This window comes from Haliotis rubra, unplaced genomic scaffold, assembly GCF_003918875.1.
Source record: "Haliotis rubra isolate DU_JTF1 unplaced genomic scaffold, ASM391887v1 Scf218, whole genome shotgun sequence".
NCBI classification, from domain to species: Eukaryota; Metazoa; Mollusca; class Gastropoda; order Lepetellida; family Haliotidae; genus Haliotis; species Haliotis rubra.
In genome coordinates this window covers 1,341,627-1,369,603 of record NW_025766203.1, presented here as the reverse complement: position 1 = coordinate 1,369,603, position 27,977 = coordinate 1,341,627, and the positions used below count along the sequence as shown (strand labels likewise).

At 40.1% G+C, this 27,977-nt stretch overlaps 2 protein-coding genes across 2 annotated transcripts; one reads left to right on the top strand and one right to left on the bottom strand.

Annotated features, from left to right (window-relative positions):
* Positions 1 to 2,670: 2,670 nt before the first annotated feature.
* LOC124277117 (acyl-coenzyme A thioesterase 1-like) lies at positions 2,671 to 9,077 on the bottom strand. Its single transcript, XM_046712776.1, is given in 9 exon segments — positions 2,671 to 2,840; positions 4,040 to 4,115; positions 4,117 to 4,248; positions 5,699 to 5,812; positions 6,113 to 6,130; positions 6,132 to 6,280; positions 7,588 to 7,650; positions 7,653 to 7,850; positions 8,957 to 9,077. Coding segments are annotated over 9 exon segments (1,041 nt in total).
* A 2,872-nt stretch (positions 9,078 to 11,949) lies between these two features.
* Positions 11,950 to 26,952, top strand: LOC124277116 (acyl-coenzyme A thioesterase 1-like). Its single transcript, XM_046712775.1, has 6 exons — positions 11,950 to 12,160; positions 21,124 to 21,284; positions 21,546 to 21,716; positions 23,066 to 23,179; positions 25,260 to 25,461; positions 26,610 to 26,952. Exons 1-6 carry the CDS (start codon positions 11,950 to 11,952, stop codon positions 26,711 to 26,713), a joined length of 963 nt encoding a protein of 320 aa, XP_046568731.1. The 3' UTR covers positions 26,714 to 26,952.
* Positions 26,953 to 27,977: the final 1,025 nt, after the last annotated feature.

The window sequence follows — 27,977 nt, the reverse complement described above, 5'->3', positions numbered from 1 at the left end:
GTTAGAAATTATACCCAGCCACCGATGCCTGTTGTAACGGTGGTCACACGATTTCCTACAATTTTGATGGGTAGTGTACCTAAACACATTCAGTCGTGTATTGCTGGCCAAGGAAGTCTCACAAAGTACTGAAAAAGACACTTAGACTGTAAAGTGAATTAAATCGCAACATATTCATTTTAAATGAAACTTCTATAGTTTACATACATGTCTTAGATATTTGCCGAAACAACCTACTCAATAATTTCTGGGAATACTTTTTATCTTTAATGTAGTAGAGAAACAGTTTGGTCTCTGTATTTGTTTGGAGGAACGTATGAAGTTTTAGCAGATGAATATATAAATATTGATACAACCCCGCAAACACTTTGGAGAGAAAAATTGTCATATAACTGTTTTCCTTCCCTTTGACTTTTACTGAAACAGACACACAGACACACACAGACACCAAACATATCGAAGTATGATTCAATCAATTACAATCGGACTGGTAAATGAGAAGGAATGGTTAAACATCTCTGTTTTTGGCAATATTCCAGCCTTATGACAGAATAGGAGAGCGTGAATTAGTTTCACACACTGTACGCGTTCGAAAGAATCCAGCTTGGCTCACTAGGGGAATGAACCAACACGTTTGGACACTTTGCATATCTCATCGCCTTGGTCGCCCGGTGATGACGATGGTGTCTTGAACTCTGAAAACTGAATGGTGCTCACACAATTCCGCAGGATTTCTGCACTCCAAACATTATGACCAGTGGGTGCTTTCAAAATTAACCAGCTACGTGACTACACTTCCATAAAATACGTTTTCAGACAATGGGGAATGAATTGCCAATTAAAGGTGATTATACAAACGTGTCACCTGAACCAAATACCGTATAAAAAAGGCTATAGATTGCTAGCAACTGAAGGTAGATCACCATACCATGGATGTTATGTAACGTAGTGATGTAATGTGATATGATATGATATGTTTATATCTTAGCCCCTGAATGAAATTGTACTTATGGTTATACAATTGTGTTACAGAGTGTCTACTGATATCTGCCGATATCTACTTCAATCTACAGATTCCTACTATCGGAATAAACGAGTTGACCTCACACCCGCCTTTATTCTCATTAGACATAGAGGGTAAATCTATGAAATACTGTAAGGACATTCTCGCGATCTCGCATTCTCGCACTTTTGGCATTTTAGCTTGTTTCCAAAGGACGAGATCACGAGTATGCGAGATCGCGAGAATGTCCTTACAGTATTCCATATAAATCCCAGCCCGCAACATTAGTAGTTTAACAAGAATAGTTAAACTTCATTTTCTTTTCAGGCAATGGCTAAAGTGACCTTCACCTTGTCTCGTTCAATGTATATTTGAACTACCATCCATATGATTTAGACGATTTCTAATTATTGTCACTATTCATACAGCTGTGGTTAATGTAAGACGTGGGAAAGACGATATTAATTTTGCTTTTAGTGAATATGTGAAGATCTGATGACAGTGCTTGTCAGAATCGATTTATCATAGATACAGTTGATATCGCCAATAAGGTGCTCAGGACGTGACTTGCAGCTTGGTAATACGTTCAGCGCGCCACGAGAAAGCTTATGTACATGTATTAACATATTGAACGTGTACTAAAATCGATTGATACTTCAGCGATATATATTTACTTGTTGGAAAGATGATTTAGTCCAATGAGTATCTCTTTGTTAGAAGTCGTTAGTTAATGTAAACATACTTTGCTCTTTAAAATGTATTTAAAACACTTTATTAATAATTTGTGTTCTATTTCACACAAGTCACCAGAAAGGTCCTCGGTATTTTAATTCTGAGAGAAATATATTACTAACTAAGACATCGCCAGGATGCAGCTACGTCGCCTGGATGCAGCATTGCCATCAGCTAGACAATGTAATGCTGTTCTGCTTTGCTCTTAATATACATGTAATCCTTATCGATGTCGTATTTCTTCTGGTCACGATATGACTGATATTTAACATTAAGTAGGAATTAACTCATTTAACGTAATTTTGCTTTTGTTGTTTTGTGCATTTCACTGATTAAACAATGACTCCGTGAGCGATATAGGTCAACATATTCTAATTTCGAAGTATCAAAGAAAGAATGAAGAAGCAACAATAGCATGTCACTAATTTTTATATCAGATTTGACAACCAAAGTAGTAAAGGACACACAGCATGACACAATATTCCGATTTATACAATTGTTAAGGAATCTCTTACTGCTTGATCAGTGTTATTTCATCATGTTTGATATTTTTATATAGTGCAAATATTGAAGCTTAAGGGTGCCACTGCATTTAAGTTTATTACAGGAAAAAGTGAAATCCCTGGTTTCACACACATTCCCTGTAACATGTTTACAGGTGGTGGTATGGCTCGAATATGTCTCTGCCTCAGGACGGGCTCTTTCAGGACACTGGAAATGTCACATTTTTATGTTCAATATGTTTAAATATTGTTTTATTAAATTGTTTAGTACGGATATTTGTTATTAATGCTTGACAAGTCTTTTCTTTTTTCTTAAATACAAACATTGAATGTCTTATCGTATGTTTCTGCTATCTTGATCTACTTCTAAGAAAATCCATGCGTACTCTACTCGAACAGAGTCTTTAGGATGTGCTGAATATGGGATTTATGCTAAGAACAAAGTCTTTTCAGGGAACAATCCAGTGTTGTGTCAGTTACAATCGACAGAGGGTGATGCTCCTGTGACAGATGCTTGTGAAGAAAGTCGAGAAGTCTTTTCCAGGCATCCTCTTGGGCTGCAGCATGAGCTTCAACTTGTCCACCCATCACCAGCGTTAGGCCTGATGACGAAAACATTTCAAAGAGAACTTGAAAAGAAGGAATGTATCTATGATGTCGATTCCTGTTTCATGGAAATCTTCTAATTTGAAACACCCCCAAAAAAACAACAACAACAACAAATAAAAACAAAACAACAAACACACACAAACAAACAAAACAAACAAAACAACAACACCCCCAAAAACACAAACAACAAAACACAAAAAACAACAACGAAAAAACAACAACCCCCAAAAACAAAAAACACAACAAAACAAATACAAAATACAAAAAAAGAAAGAAGATTCGCGTGTGCTTTTACATCTGGTAATACTAATATGATGCCAACTGACTCGCCCGTGTGTGTATTTCTGATGGTGAAGCAGGGTACGATAGTCTTTCTGTGAATACTATTTGATATTGATTTATGAAAACATACTTTGTCGGAATCGTACGATTGACTCTACTTTTATTAGAGATTTAATAAAATTGGAAGGTGTCATGGTATTTTCAACCATACAGTGTCTGTCCTCCTTTCTGACACATATTTCCTACCATAACCGATGCAACTGTCATCAACCATTGTTGAAAGCGTACGCACTGCACACCCAGCGTTGGTTGCTGATGGCGTATAGCTACTGGTTTAAACACCCGGACTTAATATTGTAATGAGTGAGTGAGTGAGTTTAACTTTACGCCGCACTCACCAATATGCCAGCTATATGGTGGCGGTCTGTAAATAATCGAGTCTGGACCAGACAATCAGTGATCAACAGCATAAGCATCGATCTTCGCAATTGGGAACCGATGACGTGTGTGAACCAAGTCCAGCGATCCTGACCACCGATCCCGTTAGTCGCCTCTTACGACGAGCATGGGTTACTGAAGATCAATATTCTAACCCGGACCTTCACGGGTCATGAGAATAGGCGTATGACTGAGATGTTATTCGTGATTCATCTGTGTATATAAGTAAACCATTCTCGCCGCTGTATGGCATATACAATGCCGATGCGACCTTACATATTAACTCAACCATTTTTAATGTGTCAACTTTTTTTTTCTATTAAAATATTATGTATACAAAGATGCGTTTTCTCAGAAAACAAGGTGTTGGATCTAAAATTGAAGGTTGTTGTGGTTTGCCTGAATTTCTTCAAAGATTCGTAGAAGGTAACGCGCGCTTTTGTGACGCTGCAAAATATTTTCATTGACTTGCTTACCGGCATATTTGTGGTAGTTATTGCTCTACACACTGGCATGAATGGTGGTTCGATGAGGTGACCTGCTCCCTGGATAGATGACAAGTTCAATGTTTTTCCTCTTTTCTTCAGGACTCATCTTTACGAATTTTCTTGCATAGTCAGTCGACCATGTCTCATCATCGTCACCACACAAGTACAATATTTGGGCATTATTCGTCCACGCCTGCACGCATAAAATGTAAAATTACCTTCCATTCGTATTTTTGAAATTCGGCGGTGCGTTTGAATTACAGATAACTTTGTTGATGTTTTTTGTTATGTTTCATGGTTCGTTAAATAGTCTGTGATTTCAACAAAAATGGCAACTTTACCAAGGAAATGTTTTCTTGGTAAACACTGATTCCTCCAGTTTCATTAGTATCAAAGGCTACCATTTGTTAATCATTGACAACGTAAAATTTAGGATTTGGTTCTCTACTCAACTCTGATTTCCACAGCATTATACTTCCAGAAACGTGCAACATACTGCCATAGCCAAGCCAGAAACAAACAAACCGACTAACCGGAATGACTTTGTGTCACAGACCAGGCCATCTTTAAGATGAACACCTTCATCAGTATGTTTTAATTTGTTGATGTCAACCCTTGAAAAAGATATAAATGGAATTATCCAAGGGTATGAAAAAGGACAAAATCAAAATTGAATGGTAGTTTTGAAGGCGTGCAATTTCTATTTCAGGTCCACTTTCCTTTGTTTTATAGTACTCGGCAAATGAATTGCAACTGTTGACCAATATTAAAACGAGTTTCTTTATTAGGCAAATTGTAATAAAGTGCCAAACGTGGAAAGCCACATCATGTGATGCAATGGACATTCCACATACAAACTGGGGCACCTATGTTACATGTAGGTAACAAATGTGTGGCAGAATGTTATTGTGGTCTTCCGTGAGGACATAAAGAGGTTCTGCTGAAAAAAGCTTTTCTGACCAAGAATACGACATTGCTACGTGACAGAACTTACTTCACTGCTTTCCAATACACCTGTCCAGACTTCTTGACATCGTAGTGTAGTATAAATGGAAGGCCGTTGATGCTCACCAGAGCCTTTAACCTTTTGAAGGAGTTAAAGGCAATTTGATTACATGATTCATATTATCAACACATAAATGGGTTGTGTGGGAAGAATACGAACCCCTTAAACCAATTAGTCAAGCTATGTAAAATACTGTTAATTGATGGATGATTACTATTGTAACAATAGCAAGTTCCTTTTCCCTTTGCATGTGTTTGTGTAGCTGTGCCCGTAACCCGTATTTAACTTGACAGATTGTAATAGTAATAGTAATAGTCCGCTTATATGGCGCTCATATCCAGGCACATTGCCTGCTCATGGCGCTACGTACATTGCTATCCCCTGTCATAGGACACTATCGTACTATCCTATACTTTTTCAACTCCCTGGGGATCATACAGACATGCTGCCTGTTAGGCGCAATGAACTAATCACTCACATTGCTAGCACATCCCCACGGATATATTGTGACACATAACCTATTGGAATAACACTTTATTGTTTGTTTATAAATAAAACAAAATGATGTTCCCGTTTCAACCAACCCAGAAAAATATACAACAGTAAAAGAGTTTACTGATTGTTTAACCATGTTTACCTTATCAGTGGTCATGCCAAGCAAGAAGGCTAGTTGAGCTCCCTTAGAGACTCCGACCACTCCAATACCTGGACCCAGTACAAAGGGATGGGAAGCCATCCAGTCAACAGCATTCTAACCAAAACAAGCATAGTTATTTAGATTTCTGCAGTGTAAGGATGACATATTTGGTATATATCTTAAATGACTCATTTGTGACACAAATTTGTAAAGCACATCTCACACTAGAACACTTTGTTTTGTTCATTGCAGTATACATTCGACTGCTTATTCGTCATCAATATTTAATACAGATACTAGATTCGGAAGTAAACATATCTCAATATAAAACATATTCATGCTTGGACAACCTTGGAACTGTATCTCTCCATTCCCCCAAGGAAACTCAAACATACTCAAAGTGAAACAACTTACAACAAAGTAATCAATCTCAAAGGTCGGACAATGAGTTTGGGAGATCATCGTATCCACAGTAGGCTAGCGCAAAGACAGCAAAACCTCTAGAAGCCAACAGTGCAGCACGAAACTCAACCAGTCCTCCAACACCAAACATGTCGATCACTCCAGGAAAAGGCCCGTCACCTTTGAATAATCATTGATGAAAATATTTTACATCGTTTTGTATGACATTCATACATGGCAGGGTCAAATTGTATGACTGATATGTCCAATAGTAATGTTACTTAGTACTGAAGTTTCAGTAGTACACTACTGCCCTAACGACAAACTTCAGGGGAAATCAGTATTCTTTGATCCATGGGGCAATTGGTAAACGTGGTTGCCATGCATAAAGTTAATCTGATCCATCAGTGAATGTTATCTGAGGACTTCTGAGAAAGAAATATATGAAATGATTATCATCCTGGTGTATATCATCCATTTTGAAATTTAAGGACAGGACACATGGCAAGAGGTTCACTACCTCATGGGCACTAAAGCTGCTACTTTTCTCGCAGACCTTTCTTGAGTTTCGTGAATATAATACGGAATTTCGGATTGGGCTGGAAATAGCAAAGGAGATTATTATGAGGAGTTCATTGTGGATTGAGAATCGGTTAGCAAACGTGAAGAGTCTACCTCCCCTCCCATCTGAATTAGAGAAAAATGAGACCGGTGAAACGTCATCAGCTCCATGAGTGGTGTCTGCAGATCACAGCTTGTGAGGTATTATCGAGTACGTTATGTGCAGGATTAGTTAATCCGACTCAAAGCTTAGTAGTGGAGCGGCTAAGCAGATAAATGTGCATTTAATGATAAAAGCATGAAACTTTGCACATTTATAAACTGATGCATAGAGAACATTTTAGGATATGGAGGCACTCAAAATAATTTCATTTCCATCATATTCTTTTATATGATGACCCATTTTGGTGCTTTTATCAGCAAATGCACCATTCTTATAAACACTTGACCTTAGAAGCTCCACTATAGTCGGTGTTAGGGTTTTATGAAGACCGAGTAAGGTAAAAAAGGACATTTTGTTAAGTGGCAATATTGTGCAGTGGAATTTCCCTCGTTTGTGTCAATACATCAGCAACATACGAAACATGATATCTTTTGAGTGTGCGAGTGTTCTTAAAGACGTTTTCAATGGTGTGGGTGCGTGTACTACTAGCCGCGCTTATGTGATGAAGCTAGTTTCGTTACTATTGGATTAATGTACGGAAAAGGAACGTGTATATTCTGGTAATAGCCAAATATTACGAAGCTGGGGTACGCCTGAACAGATTATAATCACCATGTGAAGTGATGTGATAAAACATAGTGAGAATGCGGTCTCTTTATCACTTATGTGTCCCAGTGTCTGTAATTGTATTAGCATCTGCACATTCTAGTGAGATCATCACCTTGTGACTTCTTAAAATAGCTATAGAAATATCAGGGCGTACCTTCGGGCAAGAAGAGACTTCCTCTTAGGGAAGCTTCACGTACGACGATCCTACTCACCTCGAGTGTTTGTACCAGCGTTTTAACTCGCCTGTCGTCAGCACAATTGTCTTTGGAAGCGTGAGGTTGGATAATGGGATGTGGTCATCTATGACAGTGATTTTGAAGAGAAGAGGTGTTGTCACATCCACCTGTCTAAGAAGAGGGCTCATTGACACCCCTGGAACAGACTTCATACTCCAGAACAGGCCCATGTTGTCAACACCTGACAAAGGTAAATACATAAAGCTCAGAAAGAAATGAATGTGAAGGAGCTACTCAATACTGTACTACACAGTAGCTGTGTCTGAATCAGACAAACGAGAGTATGACCAACTGCAGGGTCTTAGCACATCGAAAGGACATTTAAGCATGTCACAATAAAAGTCGGAATATTCAAGTATAATCAAAAGGTATACTTTGTGACAAATAACGGTTGTTTTTCTCTTCACTGATCTGTATACGCCATGAACCGACACAGAAGCATCGACTTGCCAAACGAACAACATAATACGTTTCCACTATGTCAGTGTATGATTTACCACTGGTATCTGTGAGCACATATCATCTTCGAAAACATCAGTCGTACATATGAAGCAGAATTATTCACCATTTTACAGGTTCAGGTGGCTTCTGAACAAATGATTATGCAAATGGAACGTCCGTTCAGACAAACATATTCATGGAAAGAAATATTAAAGATGTTTGGTTGGATGGACTTCAGGATTAATTGTACAGTATTTTGTCACAATTAGTGTTCACGCAAAGTTAAACGAAAAAAATACACCCAATCTGTGCGTTGGGCAGGTCGTTCACGTTATTCGACCTTTGAAGACCAAGTCAGCAGCTGAAGTCGCTTGTGAACCAATTCCAATTGTGTACACTGGGCAGAACAATTACCTACCCAGAGCTGGTTGCTCACATTTTGAAACATTCGGAGAATTATTTTCATTCACAACTGTTGTTCATTTCATGTAACGAGCAGACAATTGTTTGCCCAAGCTGTATTGCACGTTGCTCATATTGGGCAGTCGGCCTTCCCAGCGCACGCAGTTTGCAGTGCACAGATTAGGTGTGACATATACATGTATACGTATACAAATACCTGAAGCTTTCATTGACGGATAGTGATTTGCTTGATGCCACAAGATACGCCGTGATTTGTTTTGTTTGTTCAAGTATCATACCAATCTGTTGATGTGTTATTTGAGTCTTTATCGAGAATGTTGTTCACACTGATTTACCTTTGTATGTTCCTCCCAAAGAAGCTTGTTGGGTAATATCGACTTGTCCGTCTTTGTCTGCTTGGAAATGTGCACAGGAGCTAAACACTGCTTCCTTCTGCAACAAGTGCTTGCACTGTCACACGCTGTAGTGGACGAAGACCATTCACTGTGATAGAAATTCTCTCGTCGATCAGTGCCTCAACTGGTCTGATGTTGAGACAAGCCATGCTGGAATTGGTTTTGACCGTTGCTGACGACCTAAACGTACTTGTACAAATGTTTGTTTAAATCTATTCTGAAAATATAAAAGACTATTGTATATCACACAGTTAGCATATATTATGGCAAAATGGCTGATGACAAAGCCTAGTGCTAGACTAAATGGTAAAATTGTATATCTCACAGTTTGCATACATGTGGCAAGATGGATGATGACAAAGCCTGATGCTAGACTAAAGTAATATTGTATATCTCACGGCTGACAATGTCAAGTATGCTTTTCCTATGTCAGGAAAACGTTTTTCAAGGCAGCTACATGTTGCGCTTGAAAATAACCTGTATTGCAGCATGGTGATAAGAGTATTGTGGTGCTTTATGGAAAAGTGGGCATGTAACATGTTCATTACCATAGCTCTTTTGTTGAACCTATGGTGTCCTCGTGTTATCAGACGAGGCTAAAGAGAATTCCATTACCAATACTAACAATTGTTGCATGATAATATAGTATCCCCATAAATTATTTAGAAAATCTTTGCTTCCTAATACTGATAATAGAATTTCAAAATAGGTGTTACGTTATGTAGTAAGGTACTCAATATGGGAGACAATTCTTGTAGGCGTAAGAATGAACCTTACTACATCAAAGTTATCTCCTGGTGTCCTTTGTTGACATGGCAAATTTGACAACAGGAGGGAATAGAAAGCTGGTTCTAGATGATTTTGAAAGGAATGTGACTAATGCAAAAGAGTTACAGCTGGTAGACATGACATTCCTCTGCTAGAGTATACAGAACTTAAAAGAGGGCATGTAACGTGTTCATTACCGTAGCTCTTTTTGTGGAACGTGAAACCTATGGTCTCCTCTTGCTATCTGATGAGGTTAAGCCAATTCCATTTCCAACACTAACAACTGTTGCGTGATAATAAGTCATGGCGGTTTAATTAATGTTCCAAAATGACTCACAAGAATTTTTGTCACCACCACACTTCGTGTAACGACCAAACATAGAACATATATCATTTTGCCCCGACAAGCGTCAGTGGCACCAGTGAACAGGAACATGTGTTGAGGTAAATCAAGGTGGCTCATATTTTACCAACAGGTGCTATTCTTGTTATTTTTGTTCTTGAGGGGGCTTCCATTTGCACATCTATACCATAGGTTAGATAATGGATAAAGGTGTGTGGCGGCAATTTTGGAGGTCACAACCGCCCTCCGCCAAGCAAACCAGCAATAGCTCGTCGGTTTCCTTCAGCAAGCAGGACATTCATTACCTCAAGCAACTCAGGGGCACATGCCAGGTCAATGGGAGCTCGATATGCGTCAGGAACCAGTATTGCATGTTACTTCATATCCTCTGGTGACAGATTTTATATACTCTGATTTTTGTTTTCCTAATCTTTACTGTTGTTACAGTCGCAATATGGATGAAATGTTGCCATAATGACATTTTAACTCACTCACTCACTATCTATATGAGGCATTGCGATTGACTAAGGATAAAATGTGACCAAGAATTATAACAGCATGGCGAGGTTCAGCTGTTATCTGCAGAAATAACATCGAAAATTTATGGTGCTCAGAAGCATGTATAAACCTTTTGTACTGTGAGTTTACACTTGAGAAATTCGTGGGATTATTGTTTCAGGAAGTGAGGTTTACGTCCAGACATGACCAATGCTGCAAATTGGTTGCGATCATTACCATCAAGGATATGTCCAGCAAACACTATACAAATGACTGCTACCAAAACAATACAATCAGCACATATTAGAAAGCAGAAGCAATTTTAAAACTGGATGATGTGTCATATGTGACAGGACATCTGCTTCATTTAATTCCACAAAATCCATTTTACTGTCAGTTTTTTGCCTTCTGAATATTTATTTACCTGAAGTAGAATTACACCTTTGGCTGCCAACCTTTACAGATAAATAGCAGGCAGAAGGTAGACAACCTGAAAGTTCCGTTGTGGTTTCTGTTCACAGTGCTTTAAATCAGTCTCTGTTCTGATTAGTTTACTTTGATAATATCAAAGAAAACGATCGTGGATATATTTGCGGCAACCGTTAGTGTATTAATTAGGTGTCTTGAAAAAGTGTAAGTTGAGAATTGTGTTAAAATGGTTCGTTACGATCGTTCCCAACAGCACGTATACAAGACACATTTCATAGACCACGGTTTGGTACTTGCACAGAACGTGTGAGTGAGGGTTACTCTCTGCAGACCAGCAAACTGGTGTCATCTCTGTTTTCCAATGGTCCATGTGTTGAGTTAAGCTCCTTTTTGAGTGGAGTCGCGATTTACTCCTCTCTTGCTTTGACGTTACATGCTTAAATGGTCTTACCTCGTTATGTCAAAACGGCAGCTATAGCAAAGAAAGGTCCTTATAGGAACGTTATAAAGTAACGTAAATTTTCAACCAGAGAGTAGAGAAAAATGTTGACGTGCAAAGCGTATTCCGTCTTAAATGCATCAAACGATAACGTCACCGACGTCACAACAGTTTGAGTAGATGCAAAATAGTTATATGGCATTCTAATGATTAATGATAATGCCCATAAACGTTTTGTGATTTCAGTTTTACTAGTTTGATTTTGTATTTAAGTACATGGGACTACATTTGACGTGTTTAAACCTAGGTAAGTTTTGTAAAATAATAAAATTTATAACTACATATTATTCCTGTTTTAGCCTGCCATGGTACATATGCATGATTTTCTCATACTTTCAACTATATTCTATAATATTAATATGCTATTAACCAATGTGTTGTCACGTTGCTCCTTATGCAGGTGTGATGTTTGCTTTGCGGGGAAAGTGTAACATTAAAAGCAATATCAGGGCTCATCGCCAGTCAAAGCCAGAGATATTCCAGCATGGTGTGTCTTAATGTCAACCCTCGTGTGGCACTTGTTGACGAAAAGGTCTCCATCACTGTCAACAGTCTTCGTCCACAACAGCGAGTGACGATACTGTTACGGGTGGAAGAAGGAAAGGTAGTGTTCAACTCATGTGCCCATTTTCTGACAGACCAACAGGGACAGGTCAACGTTTCTCAACATGCTTCTCTAGGTGGAACGTACAGAGGTATGCAAATATGGCTCGGTCATTAACACAAAGCACCCTCATAGACGTTATGATAGAAAGTTTTAGACACGAATGAACAGGTATATTAATTTACATCTACACGATCGACCTCCGATAGACATTGCACAAACTTTCACGATGACCTCTACTGATAACTCTTTGTTTCAAATCAGGGATGCTACTTCTGCTCAACAGCTATGTAAAAATAGTTCCAGGTGATGACAATATTGATGAACTGAAGTAGTATACATCATAACGGTTCTACATTACATTACTACGACGGCGCTATTTTCGTTAATTAAGGACTAAGCGGTGGTAAAATATAATGCTATCGGACGAGAACCATCGTTCAATGTCCCCATGAATCGTTCACAATTTCGGTAAAGAACCTTGTATCTTGGATTTTATCGGATTCACTTGGAGTTTGCTTGCGGTAACACTGTGTCGCGGGTCTGATAAGTAATCACGAATCCTCGACCTGGTCCATCCTTCAGGTAATACAAATTTGATTTATTATCTTTCATATCCACCCGATCGATACTATACGTTTTGTTGGAGCACACGGTTTGGTTGTGCGTACCTCACGACGACTCGGTCATACAGTTTCTTCTCTTTTTTAATACTTAGTGGTGCAGACGATTCGGTAGTCACCGATTTCAATTTAATGGCATCAGCCGTTTTTGTCAATCAATCGAGTGATTTCATGGTTGATTGCAGCTATGACTTTTACATTTGCCACAGAGCTTGTTTCATCAACCAAGCCTTAGCGGTCTCTTCGGAGGCCTTCATGGCTTCGGCAAGCTTGCGGATAGCACCAGCACCTTCCCCAGCAATTACCCCCGCGGGCGGTAGTAAATCTTATCCATTATATTGTTTTATTCATATTTCTCCTTTTATAATACCCGTGAAGGTCCATGTTAGAATGAACCTTCAGTAATCCATGCTTGTCGTAACAGGCGACTAACGGGAACGGGTGGTCAGGCTCGCTGGCTTGGTTGACACGTGTCATTGGTTCCAAATTGCGCAGATCGATTCTCATGCTGTTGATCACTGGATTGTCTGGTCCAGCCTCGATTATTTACAGACTGCCGACATATAGCTGGAATATTGCTAAGTGCGGCATAAAACTAAACTCACTCACTCACTTTCCTTCAATACATCTGTGCCCGTATGCTTAAGTAGTTGTAAGAATCTCATTTTCGCTAGGGCAACCCATTTTCAGCAACCACAAACCCATTTTTAGACCCGACACCAAGACAGGTATACAAAAAAAAAATGGCACAAGACTACCAGGATTGGTACTACCTTATTTTGTACAGAAAATAGTCCAATCCACGAAGAAAGTAGTCCAAACACAAGTACACACATGCCACTGGTGGAGAGCACCCACCTAAGCTGGAGCCATATCCTCCAGGGGAAAAACATACATGCAAACATACATACGAAAACACATATATTTGTTTTTCTACTCCATGTAGAAGGGCTCTGGGGTTTGGCCGTGCAAACTGGTTGGCCGTTTGTGTATTCTCGTCTGCCTGCGTGTTGGCCGGTGTGCAGTGTTTCCTGGTCGTCCACACGAAATTCCAGACAAACTCGGTGGCTAGCGAAAGGTTGGTCCACTTTTGGGCCGATTCTAGGATCTGGCCCACCTTCTGGATGTCCAGACGGGTCTCTTCTTGTTCCTCCTGCACCTCTTGCGCAATTGCCTCTGTGCTTTCTATTTCCTCACACAAATACGCATGCGGTCGTAGAAGTCATGATTGGTCGAAATTGGATTAGGCAAGAGTGTCGATGGTTCTGCGGCAGTTGTGCTGGAGGGCGACTTTGGAGCTACTTCCCAGGCAGGCAACAGTGTGTCCAACGGGGTTCTGTAGCAACAACCAATGCGTCAGAATTTGGGCTTGTGTCTCGCCTTTGTTCATAGAGCCTTTTGGACCCGATGCAAAAGCACTTTCTTACCTCAGTTGCCAGGAACACTCTACGAAGGGTGCAGATTTTTGGATCTGGTCTGATCTCCTTTTGGTGGCATGGTATATATACACCATACTTCCACATGTCTATATGAAATCCCATTTTCTGACATGTCTATACAAGGAAACCTATTTTTTCCCACATGTTTCCACATCATCTTCCAGGAAACCCAGGAAAAATTCTGTACAGAACTGGAAAAATCCAAGCAAACTTCAAGCAAATCCAAGCAAACTTCTAGCAAAATCCCACACATCAACCAGCACACTGGTTGAAGAGAAGACAGAAACGCCTTAACCTAGGCACCCCTTCGACATGGAGTAGTAGAGAAAAATACCCCGGGCAGAAAAATTGGGAGAAGTGCAGCTACGTTTCTTTAGACATAATTATAGTAGTGCCATGCATTTGGTGTATTCAGGCGCGCATGCACCATACTTTCTGTACCATAAATTCCACAAAAAGCAATTGCAATACGAAAATGGTTCTAGACTGTGAAAAATACAATGCCATTTTAGAAAGTGGTCAAATGTAGGACAAAATAGAAGTCGGAAAACTGGTAGTCTTGACTGCGGACCTTGTGTAGCCGTGGTGGCTGAGCGGTTTAGGCGTCTGACTTTGAGTGCTGGCGATTAGGTGCCTGACTCTGAGGGTGTGGGTTCGAATCCCGGATGGGGCTCAACCCAAATAAAGTACTAGAATCTGTACTTTACTGAGAAAGTGTAATCCCAAAATAACATGTTACATGGTTCTAGACTGGTATAGGATGCCATTCGCCCTTTGCAAAACCAAGCCCACGATCGTGCATCCGTGCACTAGGCAAATTGTCGAGGGATCTATCTAGAATACTATACAATTGGGAGAAGACTAGAATGTTTCCTGTTGGCTATGGAAACAGTCTGTGGACTTGTACTTCTAGCGGTGGAGTTTCTATTTGTACGATTCTAGCCTTCTCCAAGGTTTTACACCCGGTCTACAGGTGGGCTCGATCCCCACACCTCATGCCTGCTGGATTACTTGCATGGTGTCTTAGCCAGCTCACCCATCATGAGAATGCCGTATCAGCCGGATATTGCCCCTACTTTGTTTGTATCCGTATTGCAGAGAGTTTATTTCCACAAGCAGTTTGGATTGCCCTCGTTTTTTTTTATATATATGCTGAGGCTTATGCGAAACTGTCATGCAGAGGTTTGAACTCTTTTTTCCGTAGTTCTGCTCGTTCTTCCCGGATTTGTATTTCCTTTTGTAGTGCCTTCTCAGCTCTTCGCCGTCAATTTTTATACCTTCTCGGACTCTAGTAACTGCAGCAATTTCCTTGGAAGGTTAGTTTCCTTGCGTTTGTGTAGACATAGTAGAAATTTTGTGACTGGTGGCCATGTTTGGCATTGGATGTACACGTGGAATATTGAAACCCTTAAAAACCGACGTCTTCTATGACCCAATCAATGTTTTTCCCAGGATTCTGTGCCGGTGGGACAAATGTGTACTCTAAACTCTCAACCCGTTTTCGAAAGTGAGTACCACGTGAGGAAAATAGTTTGCTGTGGACGGACATCTAGGACCAGACAGCTGTCCATCTTTTCTGTGAGATAAAGCCACTGCGTTGCTGGTGGTTGGATGACAAATAGACAATAATCGGTGGGCGACACCCATTCCAATACATCTTGCATCATGTTTTCCACTCAGGTGTTTGGCCTGTGGTCGTCTTGGCATGCGTACAGAGAAACTTCGATACGAGTGCAACGACGTTGTACGCCTGGGTGGAGGAAAGGTTTTGCGGAGATGCTCATTGGACAATCTTGGTATTGGGCAAGATGGCCGCAAATCGGTTCTTGGACTTTTCCAGCTACGAAGTTGCGAATGACTTTCCTGTACAGCTTGGTGCGCATCGTTTTGCCGGACTTTTTGTTGTCTCTACCCACATGCAAACATGGTTGCCAACCAGGTGGGTGTTGTCCAGGATGGTGGGTTTTCCACTTTCGATAGCTTCCACAAGATCACCTTGTTCAACAAATCCATGTTGGCTGAAGAGGAATTGCATGAGCTGTTTGCGGTCTATGACACCGGATAGTCTCAGGTGTTGTCAATGATGTAGATCCCTAGTCCGTTGCCTTGTAGTTTTATGTGTAGATTGGGGTTTCATCATTGCTTTGGGTTTTCCATGCTTGAAGCGATTTCTGCCGGGTTTTGCTTTTGATCCTTTGAAGATGAAATCGTGAAGGGAGTTAAACTCCTTTGGGCTAAACAACATCAACATGACGTTTGTGAGATTTACGTACAGAGAGACAACAACAACTTACGCGAGCCTCGAGGGGGTCACTGTTACCTTGGAGAAAAAAATACGCTCACCAAAATGTTCTTACCCACGAATATACATCTAATAAGCTTAACGTTTACGCTAGAGATTGAAGGAAAATAAACTGAAGACTATTTCGTAAACTATTATAATGGGTGACGTTTCAGGCAAAATCACATGACAAAATGCGCTGCCATTGCGCTCTCCGATCTCGAGGGACATGCAAGGACTGATAAACCCAGTGCCGAAGACACGTTATACGCCTTGCACTTAAAAACAACGTGTACAAAACGACAAGAAGTAAAACTAGAAGATTTCAACTAGGTCGAGATTGAGGGACTCTCCAAAACACCTTGTACAATCTTGTACCCACCGACGATAAATAGATGTTGATCAAATAACCCAAAATCGACTGTTTAACTGATATTACCCTCGTCTCCCCCAATATATTTCAAAGAAATAGTTATGTCTCCGAGGTAATGAATAACGGGATTACTCCGCAACATGATAATACGATGCAAGTTTTTTAATACCGGGTCATACAGGCAATATGTTAGCCCCCACTGACCATAATGCATTTTTGGCATCCAGCATACCAGATTACCAACCAACTGAATTTTTTTATCCAACTATAGCTATAAAATTACACGCCACACTTATAATAGAAGTTTATCTTGTAGATGCTCCCTCAGAAGATCTGTTACTTTTGAATGAGTTACCAATATGCTGGGGTGATGAACATAAACATCAACGTTGCCGTATTTATATACGGCTGGGATCAATCCCCTTAACAAGACTGGATGGGATTCATGTTAATATAAACGTACTGCAGCCCATTAATCTCTTTGGTGTTTATTTATACTGACTGACTGACTGAGTTTAGTTTTACGCCACTTTTAGCAATATTCCAGCAATATCACGGCGGGGGACACCAGAAATGGGCTTAACACATTGTGCCCATGTGGGGAATCGAACAGTTTATTTATACGAAAATCTAAACTTTATCAGCCTTAAGTATATTAACAGCTGTGTTGATGGGTCCCTTTTCGGGGATGATTTCAATATTTCATGTCGTGGAAAGAACATGCGCGCAATAGAAAGGCAGCTTCAACTCTGCCTTAACAAAATCAAATATGGGCCAATGAAAATGGCTTTAAGTTTTCAAAATCCAAAACAAATTTGTATTCACTTTTTGTCGTAAATACAAACCACACAAAGGATCCAGATCTATCCTTAGATGGTACTACCCCCTCTCAAGGTAGTAGAAGAGGCCAAATTCACCAAGGCTCCTGGGCTTTCATATTCGACCACCACTTGACATTCTTACCAAACATAAAATATTTGAAGACAAAGTGCTTGAAGGCTCTTGACTTGCTAAAAGTCGTTTCAAATACAGAGTGGGGAGGGGATCAAACTACCCTACTTCACTTGTACAGATCTTTGGTTCGCTCTAAACTAGATTACGGCACAGGTGGATCTTACCCTCACCAAACTCAAATCCTTTGGTGTTCCAACAGGAATACAACCAGTTACGCTCCAAGTATAACACCCATAGATCCAGACGGATCCAAGGATGAGGGCCAAGTTGCCAGTGCTACAGTCATTGGATCCAAGACTGTCTCCTCTAGAATTCCTGACAATAGTTCCATTTTCACTGCTGAGGCTAAAGCTATCGTCACAGCTTTGACCTATATTAAACAACAGAACCATCCAAAAACTTCATCATTTTTACCGATTCATTGTCTTGCCTTCAAGCACTTCAAAATGTTACTTCAAGTCACCCTATCATCCTAGACATCTTGGAACTTTACAATGATCTTTCTACTGGCCAATGCGACATCATCCTCTGCCGGTTGCCTGGCCATTTCGGCAAAGCAGGCCGATGCTGAAGCTAAAACAGCTCATACAGTGATTTCAAACCCACTATCAAACGCTATACTCGGGACCTCATGCAAAAAAGGTGGGACACCCAAGTAGGAAGAAATAAACTTCATGAATTGAAACCAACAATTGGTTATACCTCCTTGAGTTGTCAGTCAAGACGTGATGAGGTGATTTTCGTAGATGTCGTATTGGCCACAGTCGGTTTACTCATGACTATCTGCTGAAAACAGATGGGGATGGACCTCCCATGTGTCTCTCTTGCGATGAAGTGTTCACCATCATAGCATATTCTGCTTGCCTGTGTGGACTTTTCTACTACAAAGGGATTCACATTATGATGCAAGAAATCTAAAGATGTCCTTTCCCCGCGTGAGCGGACATCTCCTGAAGGAAGTTGACCTGTATCATAAATTGTAACTTTGTAAAGAGAATAACGAATTGCTTAAGTATATTTTTGTATTTAGTGCTATGACATTTTCTGTTTTAAATAAAATGTAATGTATATATATACATAAGCGAAGTAAAAAAATATAACCCATTTGGACCTTGTACTTAAAATGATAATGATAATCGTCACAAACAATATGGCTGGAATAATGCCAATGTGACGTAAAGCCACTGTCCTCGTGGCAGCCAGCATGGGACTCGGTGCGGCTGGGATCGGGTTATTGTCGACGATCGTGGCCGCACCTATCGTGTTCGGCATGGAAATAGTGGCTGGGGCCTCGGGATTGGTGGATTGGTTTTATTCAAGCACATACTTAAGGATACTGTCAATCTTTGGCAGTCTTTCCAATAGTCATACTCAGTAAAATTTTTATCATGTTTCCAGGGGTGAGTTGAGTTTTGTTCTAATGATAATGACAGGTGGAACTGGGTAGTCAGAGGTTGGGACTCAACAAATAAGTTTAATCAACCACACAGCTGTGAGCATAGTCTCAGATATTTTCTTTTCAAAATAAACGACTGTAAACGATTCATCCAAAAAGACTGAGATAATGCACATTTCGTCTACGAACTTATCTATTTTATCTCGAGTAAATATTGAATAATAAACACTGACACTTTGACATATATACTAAGCAGCAAAAGAAACGACAGTGTGGAATTTTCCTTCGCAGAAACGGTTAAATGTAAACTCATTTAATGTTTTGACTGTATGGTTTTGACAACATCTCCCACTCTATCTGAGCAAAGACATTCCTTCCCAAACTCAGAATGGAACCTAGGAAATGGTCTCAAAAACGCAACCTGATCTCGGAGATGGTACGATGTTCTCCGTGTTTTCATGCAACTCATGCTGCACATGCTGTTCACAAGGACCAGCCCTATAAAATGCACCCCAAACCTGGTTGAAACATTCACATTACAACGTCAGCAGGATGCCGCGACTCACGACTAAGAGGAACCAGGCGCTAGGAAGTCTTGAAGCTGGCCACACTGCACAAGCCATTGCCAATCACTTCCAGGTCAACGTTCGGACCATCTACAGGCTGCAGCAACGTTTCCGGGCCACCAACACCACAAATGATTGCCCCCGTACTGGCAGACCAAGGGTGACCACAAGACGACAAGACCGCCATGTTGTGCGACAGCATGTACAGAATCCCTTCATGCAGGCATCCGAAACAGCACGCCAGACAGTGGGAACACACGGAAGACCAATCAGTACTGATACAGTACGCCGACGTCTTAACAGCGGGAACCTCCATTGCCGTAGACCTTACCATGGACCTATCCTCACCCCTCGTCATCGGCATGAACGTCTACAGTTTGCCCTACCACACCAAAACTGGCAATACAGGCAATGGAGAACTGTTCTGTTCACAGATGAGAATCAGTACTGCGTATCAACTGCAGATGGCAGAACAAGAATATGGCGACGACGTGGCCAGCGTTACTCAGACTAATGTGTTATGGAAAGAGACTCATGGGGAGGTGCAAGCATCATGGTATGGGGTGGAATAGGCCTGAACCAGGGAGTGGGTCCTGTGGTGTTTCAGAACCTTGGTCCAGGGAGAGGAGCGGCATCACAGCGGTGCGCTACATCGACCAAGCTCTCAGACCCTCAGCCCCCACATTCCGCACGCCACCGGAACAACAGGCGCTTTTTCCAGCATGATAACACCTGGGCCCATACTGCCAGAGCTACACGGGACTTCCTACAGCAGAAGGGTGTCAACATTATGCAGTGGCCAGCCCTTAGTCTTGATTGAAACCAAATTGAACATCTTTGGGATGAAATTCAGAGGAGACTGAATAATGTCATACCAAGGCCGAACACAGCCTATTTATTGCGCCAGGCCTTTCTCAGAGTGTGGTTCAAGGTGCCAATGGCCTTCATCAATCGATTGGTGCACTCCATGCATAGACGCTGTGCTGCAGTTATTGCCCCTGGTGGTGGTCACACTAGATATTGAAGTCAAGGGTCTGAATGGACTGCAAACGTTCACGTAATGTCTTGAAATTCTGCTGAGTTATTCATTGATGTGTCAAGATATTGTACACAAAAATTGTTTTGATCCGCTTATAATGTCCATTTCTGTAATGATTTGATTACAGTGCCTATCTAATTTTAAATTCGTACTGACGTTATTTTTGCTGCTGAGTATATTATGCAAAGCCACCATGAGCCTTACAAAGCTGAACCTGTGGATGAACATACATTAGGATGAGCTGTACAAGAAGTGTTGACAGCACCTCTCACTGTACATGTTGTCGTTTTGTAGCCAAGATAATTCACTTTGGGTTACAAATCCACAGATCATTACAATTCCTTCACTCAAATACACCATCGCTTATATGTTTCTATATTCAGGTGTTGACAGCATGGGACTGTTCTGGAGTCTGAAGCCCGTTCCAGGAATATCTAAGGCGTCGCTTCTCAGAAAGATAGATGTTACAACACCTCTGGTCTTCAGACTGTCAGTCCTAGATGACCACGTTCCCTTCGATGACCTCCGGCTGTCAACACCAGTGGTATTGGCCACAAGCGTGTTAGAACGATGGTACAAACACAGTAGCGTGAAAAGTACTGTCGTTCGTGAAGGTTCCCTGAGAGGAACTGTGTTTTTGCCTGAGGGTAAGGCCCACATCATTCCAGTTAAGCTATATTTATGTGTAATATTGTTTTAAGTTGTATCATAATACCTGAATTATTGGAAACATTCCTATCTCAATCATGATTAATTGTTTGAAAGAGTTTACATCAATTAGAACCCCTTAATTAATTTTACACAGGTGAAGGGCCATTTCCTGCAGTGCTCGACATGTTTGGCGCAGCGGGAAGGTGTGACAGAGTTCCGTGCTGCATTACTGGCTTCCAGAGGCTTTGCTTGCTTTGCTCTTGCCTACTTTAGATATGATGACCTGCCGACTTCACTAGCTGATATTGACTTTGATTACTTTCTGGTAAGTTGTTACATACTGGCTATGTTTAATGGGTAATTTTGGGTCATATGTAATACAAATGGCTAGACTGTTATTCATCAGTCAAGGATTATTCTCTAACTGTTCACCATTCTTTACTAGCACGTTAACTGAGGTTGGCTGAAACAAATCTTACCTTTAGGCAGTCCCTGAAATTGCAGTTGGGGCAAGTCACGTGACGTCTATAAAACGTCATGTGCTAAGGGTCCCTCACACATCATGCCAGACGTATAACATGCGATTTGTTGTAATGCTCTTTTATGTTCAGTGAGTGTTGATTAAATGCTGAATAGTGTGATACAACTGCATGTTTTAATAGTTTTATCTGAACTCGCAATGGACCTTTTACCCCAGATATTCATTATGTTAAAGATAGTTGTAGTTAGCATTTTGTATTGGAAGACACATATGTTACGGGAAATAGGCAAAGTATGTGTTTGACATTTAGCATTGCTTTTACGACAGTTTAAAACTTCATAATTTGAGACGCTCTTAACTAAAAGAGACGCTAAAACTACCATTGTCTGTGAGGAGGGCACCCTTTGGGTCGAATAGGTCCACAGCACCCCATTGCTGGTTGTAAGAGACGACCAATTTGGGCAACCCGTTTGCCGTGGGTTGCGTCCCTGTGTCGGCAGAGGAAAGGAGTCTGGTGGTTGAGGATGACGGAACCGACAATAATGTTCAATAATCCAACACACCACTTCGACCCTAACTTTTCCTAGTATTGGCCACAGTCGGTTTACACATGACTATCTGCTGAAGACGGATGGGGATGGACCCCCCATGTGTGTCTCTTGCGATGAAGTGTTCACCATGAAGCATATTCTGCTTGACTGTGTGGACTTGTCGTCTGCAAGGGACTCACATTATGATGCAGCAAATCTGAAAGATCTGTTCTCCCGCGTGAGCGCTCATCTGATAGTGAACTAGCTGAGGGAAGTTGATCTGTATCATAAATTGTAACTGTTTAATGTGACTAACAAATTGCCTGCTTTTAATTTTGGTGCTATGACTCTTTCCGTTTTTAAATGACTATGTAATGAATATATTTTCTTTGAAATAAAACTCATTCTGACTCTGTACTGACAATGTTTATTAATGCAAATTTGTTCTCGTCACTATATGGATGGAATAATGCCGATGTTACGTAAAGCCCAACTCAACTCAACTCAAATGTGAGGAGACTCACCCTTTCTGACAATTATAACATGTGTTTTGTTATAATTCACAGGTATGTTGAGTTTTCAAGAAATTGAAGCTGTTAAGACATCAACCGGTGCACAATATGTGATGTTCCTGTGGCATATTTATGTCAACATTTTGTTCAGAATGCTGTAGACTGGCTGGCGTCTCATCCCAGTGTCCAGCCTGGAGGTATTGGAGTGGTCGGTACGTCCAAGGGAGGTGAATTGGCCTTCCTGCTTGGCATGTCAACTGATCAAGTGAGCGGGATTCAACACTGAATCAATCTTAATCACTTTTCACTTATAAAGTTTGAGATGAAAAAATAAATTATGATCTCTCTTTTTTCAGTTTTCCGAACTTACATTCACGGATCAGGTGAACGGGTTTTCACACTCTATAACAAATTATGAGTCTAATAGTGTCTTGAGATCGAAAACATATAAAGGATGATTTCTCAGAGTCAGGTTTCCGAAAATTAACAGGTACGGACGGGCAATGTAAATATTTCGTCAATTTCCTCAATAGGTGAAGGCTCTGGTGAATATAAGTGGTGTCCCGGTGTATTCACTTGATGATTTATACAAGTCTGGAAAAGCTTTTCGGGAAGGATTTAAGTAAGTATTTATATGGCTTTGTAATTTGTAGTTTATAATTGAAAATAATTGTATTTATTAACATTTTTCCATAGCATTAAAAATATAATGCTAACTGTTCTATTTTGACGAGGGTTTTGAATGGTATTAACGCTTTTTGACGGCGAATATGAACATAATCCATTATCTTTACTTACATGTGCATCTCTGAGATTTTGCAAATTACGACTAAACAACAGCACTCTTCAACTTAACAAAGACTCATTTAAATGATCTGTGCATTACTTGCAATGAGTTATAGCATATGTTATATTTGGGATTACACTTTCTCCGTAAAGTACGGATAAGGTACTTTATTTGGTTGAGCCCCGTCCGGGATTCCAACCTACACTCTCAGATTTAGCACTTAATCTCCAGCATATATAGTCAGCAATTTAACCCAACCTCCATTTTTGGGGAAGCTGCGGTTGCTGGCGATTAAGTTTCCATAACGCATTAAAGGTAAATGTTTTCCAAAATGTCAAGAGTTCTCCACAGCTACATATGTTTCAAGTCAAAAATGGGAAGTGCACCAAACATTACTTGTAACTCTGAAATATCACTACCATTGCACTTTTTTGAAAGTTTTTTTAAGGGTTAAACGTTATGACCTTGATAAAACAACTGTTGCGAAAGTACCGTTTGACACTTCTTAAAAGCTTGTGGGAAAGGGCTTTGCTGCAAATTCGTAATTGCTTCAAGCGATCAACTAATTCACCTGGTCCTATTTAGTTGTCCCTTGAACAAAGAGCGCTGGGAACATATGATCACCAGGATCCACACAAAAGTCCTTTTACGTTTTCACCTTCATGATTAGTCAGCATTTGCATTTTAATTATGTTAATCTCCTTGAAGACTGTGTATGTTTTCGTTTGCGACAAATTGAGTTGAGTTGGGCTTTACGTCACATCGGCATTATTCCAGCCATATAGTGACGAGATCAAATTTCCATTCATTACCATTTTAAGTCCAAGGTCCAAAAGAATTATATTTTAAAAACATATATTTTCATTACATTTATATTTAAAAACAGAAAGCGTCATAGCACCAGATACAAAAGCAAGCAATTCGTTATTCTCTTTACAAAGTTACAATTTATGATACAGGTCAACTTCCCTCAGGTAGCGCTTGGAACATATGTTCACCAGGATCCACACACATCATATGTCCTTTTACGTTTTTACCTTCATGATTAGTGAGCATTTGCATCTTAATTATTTTAACCTCCTTGAACACTGTGTATGTGTTCATTCGGGAACAATTGCGATGGACGTTGAAACCAACATTCATTCATTTCATCGTCAGGTTAAATGAAAGTAAACTGATACATACGGATGAAGGTGTTGCTATGAAAGACAGCTGTCACTATGATACTGAAATCATTCCGGTTAGTACTTACTTACTTACTTACTTATTCACCCTGTGACATTAATGTATCTTGAACAGTTTATATTTGTATCAGGGGTGCATGTTATCTGCTACAATCTTTTGACATGAATTCCATCACTTCTGTCATAACTTAAGAGGTGTGTCTTTTGGTCAGCTTAATCACTCACTCGTGGCCTTCATAAAAAGAACAATTTTTGCGTTAGGATTGTAAATGGATACTTGTCACATTCATAAATTTCCCTCCAGTCTTAAAATGTTCTGTCCACCTCAATATCAGATACAGCTACATCATGACTTGATTTTAATGCCCTTCCAGGCCTGGACGAATAATGCCAAGATCTTATACTTGTGTGGTGAAGACGATAGCGTATGGAGAACTGACTTTGCTAATACATTTATTGTGACATGTCCTGAAGAAAAGAGGAAGAACATTGAGCTCATCGTCTATCCAGGAGCAGGACATCTAATCGAGCCACCATATATGCCTGTGTCTACATCCTTGAATAACAAAGCCCTCGGTGAGTATTTTCATTAAGTCAGTAATATTTCAGCTATTTGTTTGCAATCGAATCCGGACCAGACAATCCAGTTTTGACCACATAATCAATTCTACGCAATTGAGATACGATTGCAAGCATCAATCAAATCGGTTCTTACGACAAGCCGGGTAACTAAAGCCCAATTGTAACCCGGACCTTCACGGATATGTAGATAACAAAAACGGGACGATGCAGGGATATTGCTCCCCGTAGAGAGAAAGCTGACCATTGGAAGGTTGTAAACCTCTGTATTATCAAGCCGCATTTTTTGTTGGACGGAATCTTTATGCATATACCTAAATATGAAACAAAATAGACAGTTTCACTTTTCTCTTCTCTTTTATTTCTGGGCTAGTTGGGTAAATCCACGGCGGGGAATTGTCTTTTTGGACGTATTGAACAATATCAGATCATCAATACACCAGAAGTTGAACATTGATTTTGGTTTTGGTTTCATATGCATAAAGACCATATACGCAACATCGGGCAACACAGCTAGTCATGGCTTGTTAGTCAACTATGTTAAGAATGACAGTTAGGTATCACTGATACTCTCCAGCATTCAGATATTGTTTTCTCACTGAACCTCAGATGACTTTTACATTATGTGTCCTGAACCTTTGAAGACAGAGAGTGTAACTTAATCTATCTCATCATAATTAGTGACAAATGATCCATGGATATATTATTTAAGCTTTTCCTTGTCGTCTGCAGTGGCACTGTATAAAGCTGAATAGCTGCTTTTACGAAAAATGAGAGGTAGTATAACGGAATTATAATGGTTTTAAATATAATTTACAACTGAACGGGTCAGCGGTTATATGTTTCAACGTGCATATGTTTCATATTTTATTTATATCTATATGAAATATTCTTCAACTCTTGCTGTATATTAGGTCATTTTAGTTCATCGAGTATGTGTTTCACTCAACAGGCATGAGAACAGTCCTTCGACAAATACACAAAACACCATCCTTATCGTTCATTGTGATAGTGTTGATTATGTTATTTAGTATTAAATGTCGGCATTATCTGAGCATGTTTTGATATTCAAATGATGAAATATTCTTCAACTTTTGCTGTATTTTAGGTTATTTAATTCATCGAGAATGTGTTTCCCCTAACAGGCATGAAAATGGTGATGGGAGGACAAACTGAAGCTCATGCTGCAGCCCAGGAGGACGCCTGGAGAAGACTTCTCCACTTCCTCGAGACTCATCTTTCACAGTAGCATCACACCTCCAGATGATAAGAGCTGAAAACATTGTTCCATAGCCTTACATATTCAGATGTTACTGTAAAACGTATGTGTTAACGATAAATGAGAAGATGTGTCCACTTCCTCTACACACATCTGGATTACCTATAGTCGGTCATATGTTACACAAAACACCTCTATTCCCTTTGGTCTATACCAAATTGTACCAACGCGGTTGTATTTTCATGGAATAAATAAGTTCAGAATTTGAGCAGCTTGCCCTTTACATCATTTTCAGAAAATGTGGGCTCACCCTGTCCCACTAATGGCACCTATTCCGTTAACAAAGGACGGTAAATCAACTAGAATATCACAGATATAGAACCTAAAACTAGCAAGTAGTTTTGGGTTTTTTTTCTGTGCACAACACAATATAACAATGGACTGTAGATCGCCAGCAACTGACGGTAGATCACTATACTATGGACCATGGAGACGCACAATACCTTTGTTGCCTGCATGGATTCGAGCTAGATTTACATCGTCCCTTTGGATGTTGGCGATTGTGACCTTCAAATGAGTAAAACGAGGAGCTACAAATACTCACCAAAGCTTTCGCCTATTGGCAAAAATCAGAACATTTGTATATATATTGTTGTTTTGTATTCAATATGAAATTGAAGGACGTGTGACTGCTCAGAGAGTGCGATTGAACAGTTGAACAAGTACTTAATCAGTCAAAGAATTATTTTCTATCTCCTCAGAGATTTCATAATTTACAGGTCACTGAAACTCAGGTCACTGAAAGACAAAGAATGAGCAACACTTGATGTGGGTACCAATCTTACATATTTTTGGAAATGACATTGCAAACACGCTTGTTCGAGCTTCAGTTCTGGCATGAACGGATCAAATCATGTAAAAAAAAGTTTCAAATTCACACTCGTACGGACTTGTCAGAAGCAAGATTCACTATGAGGAGAAATTTAGGTCTGACTTGGGTTATGCTGTATGTGCATTCGTATTTATTATAGGACATTACGGGAAGCACAGTAGGTGACTGCCACTGAGAATGTCTAACACCCGATATAAACAATGTAGGATATACTGATACAGTTCGAAATTTGTTTGGTTCCATCGGACGATGAAGCCAGGTAGTGGCCACAGAAGATATTGAGAACACACAATGTACACGTGGTACAATAAAGCAGTTTTCTCTGTTGACATAAAGTAAACTCTTCCAGAAATATCCATAGAATTTGGTCAAGATTAACTTAACTTGTCTTCGACATATTTT

Bases quoted from the DNA above. Each gene is read 5' to 3' on its own strand.
- LOC124277116 (XM_046712775.1), top strand. From the start codon at position 11,950: ATGGTGTGTCTTAATGTCAACCCTCGTGTGGCACTTGTTGACGAAAAG. The intron at 12,161-21,123 runs GTATGCAAATAT...TTCTATATTCAG, and splicing joins TCTAGGTGGAACGTACAGAG to GTGTTGACAGCATGGGACTG. The intron at 21,717-23,065 runs GTAAGTTGTTAC...CATTTTGTTCAG, and splicing joins TTGACTTTGATTACTTTCTG to AATGCTGTAGACTGGCTGGC.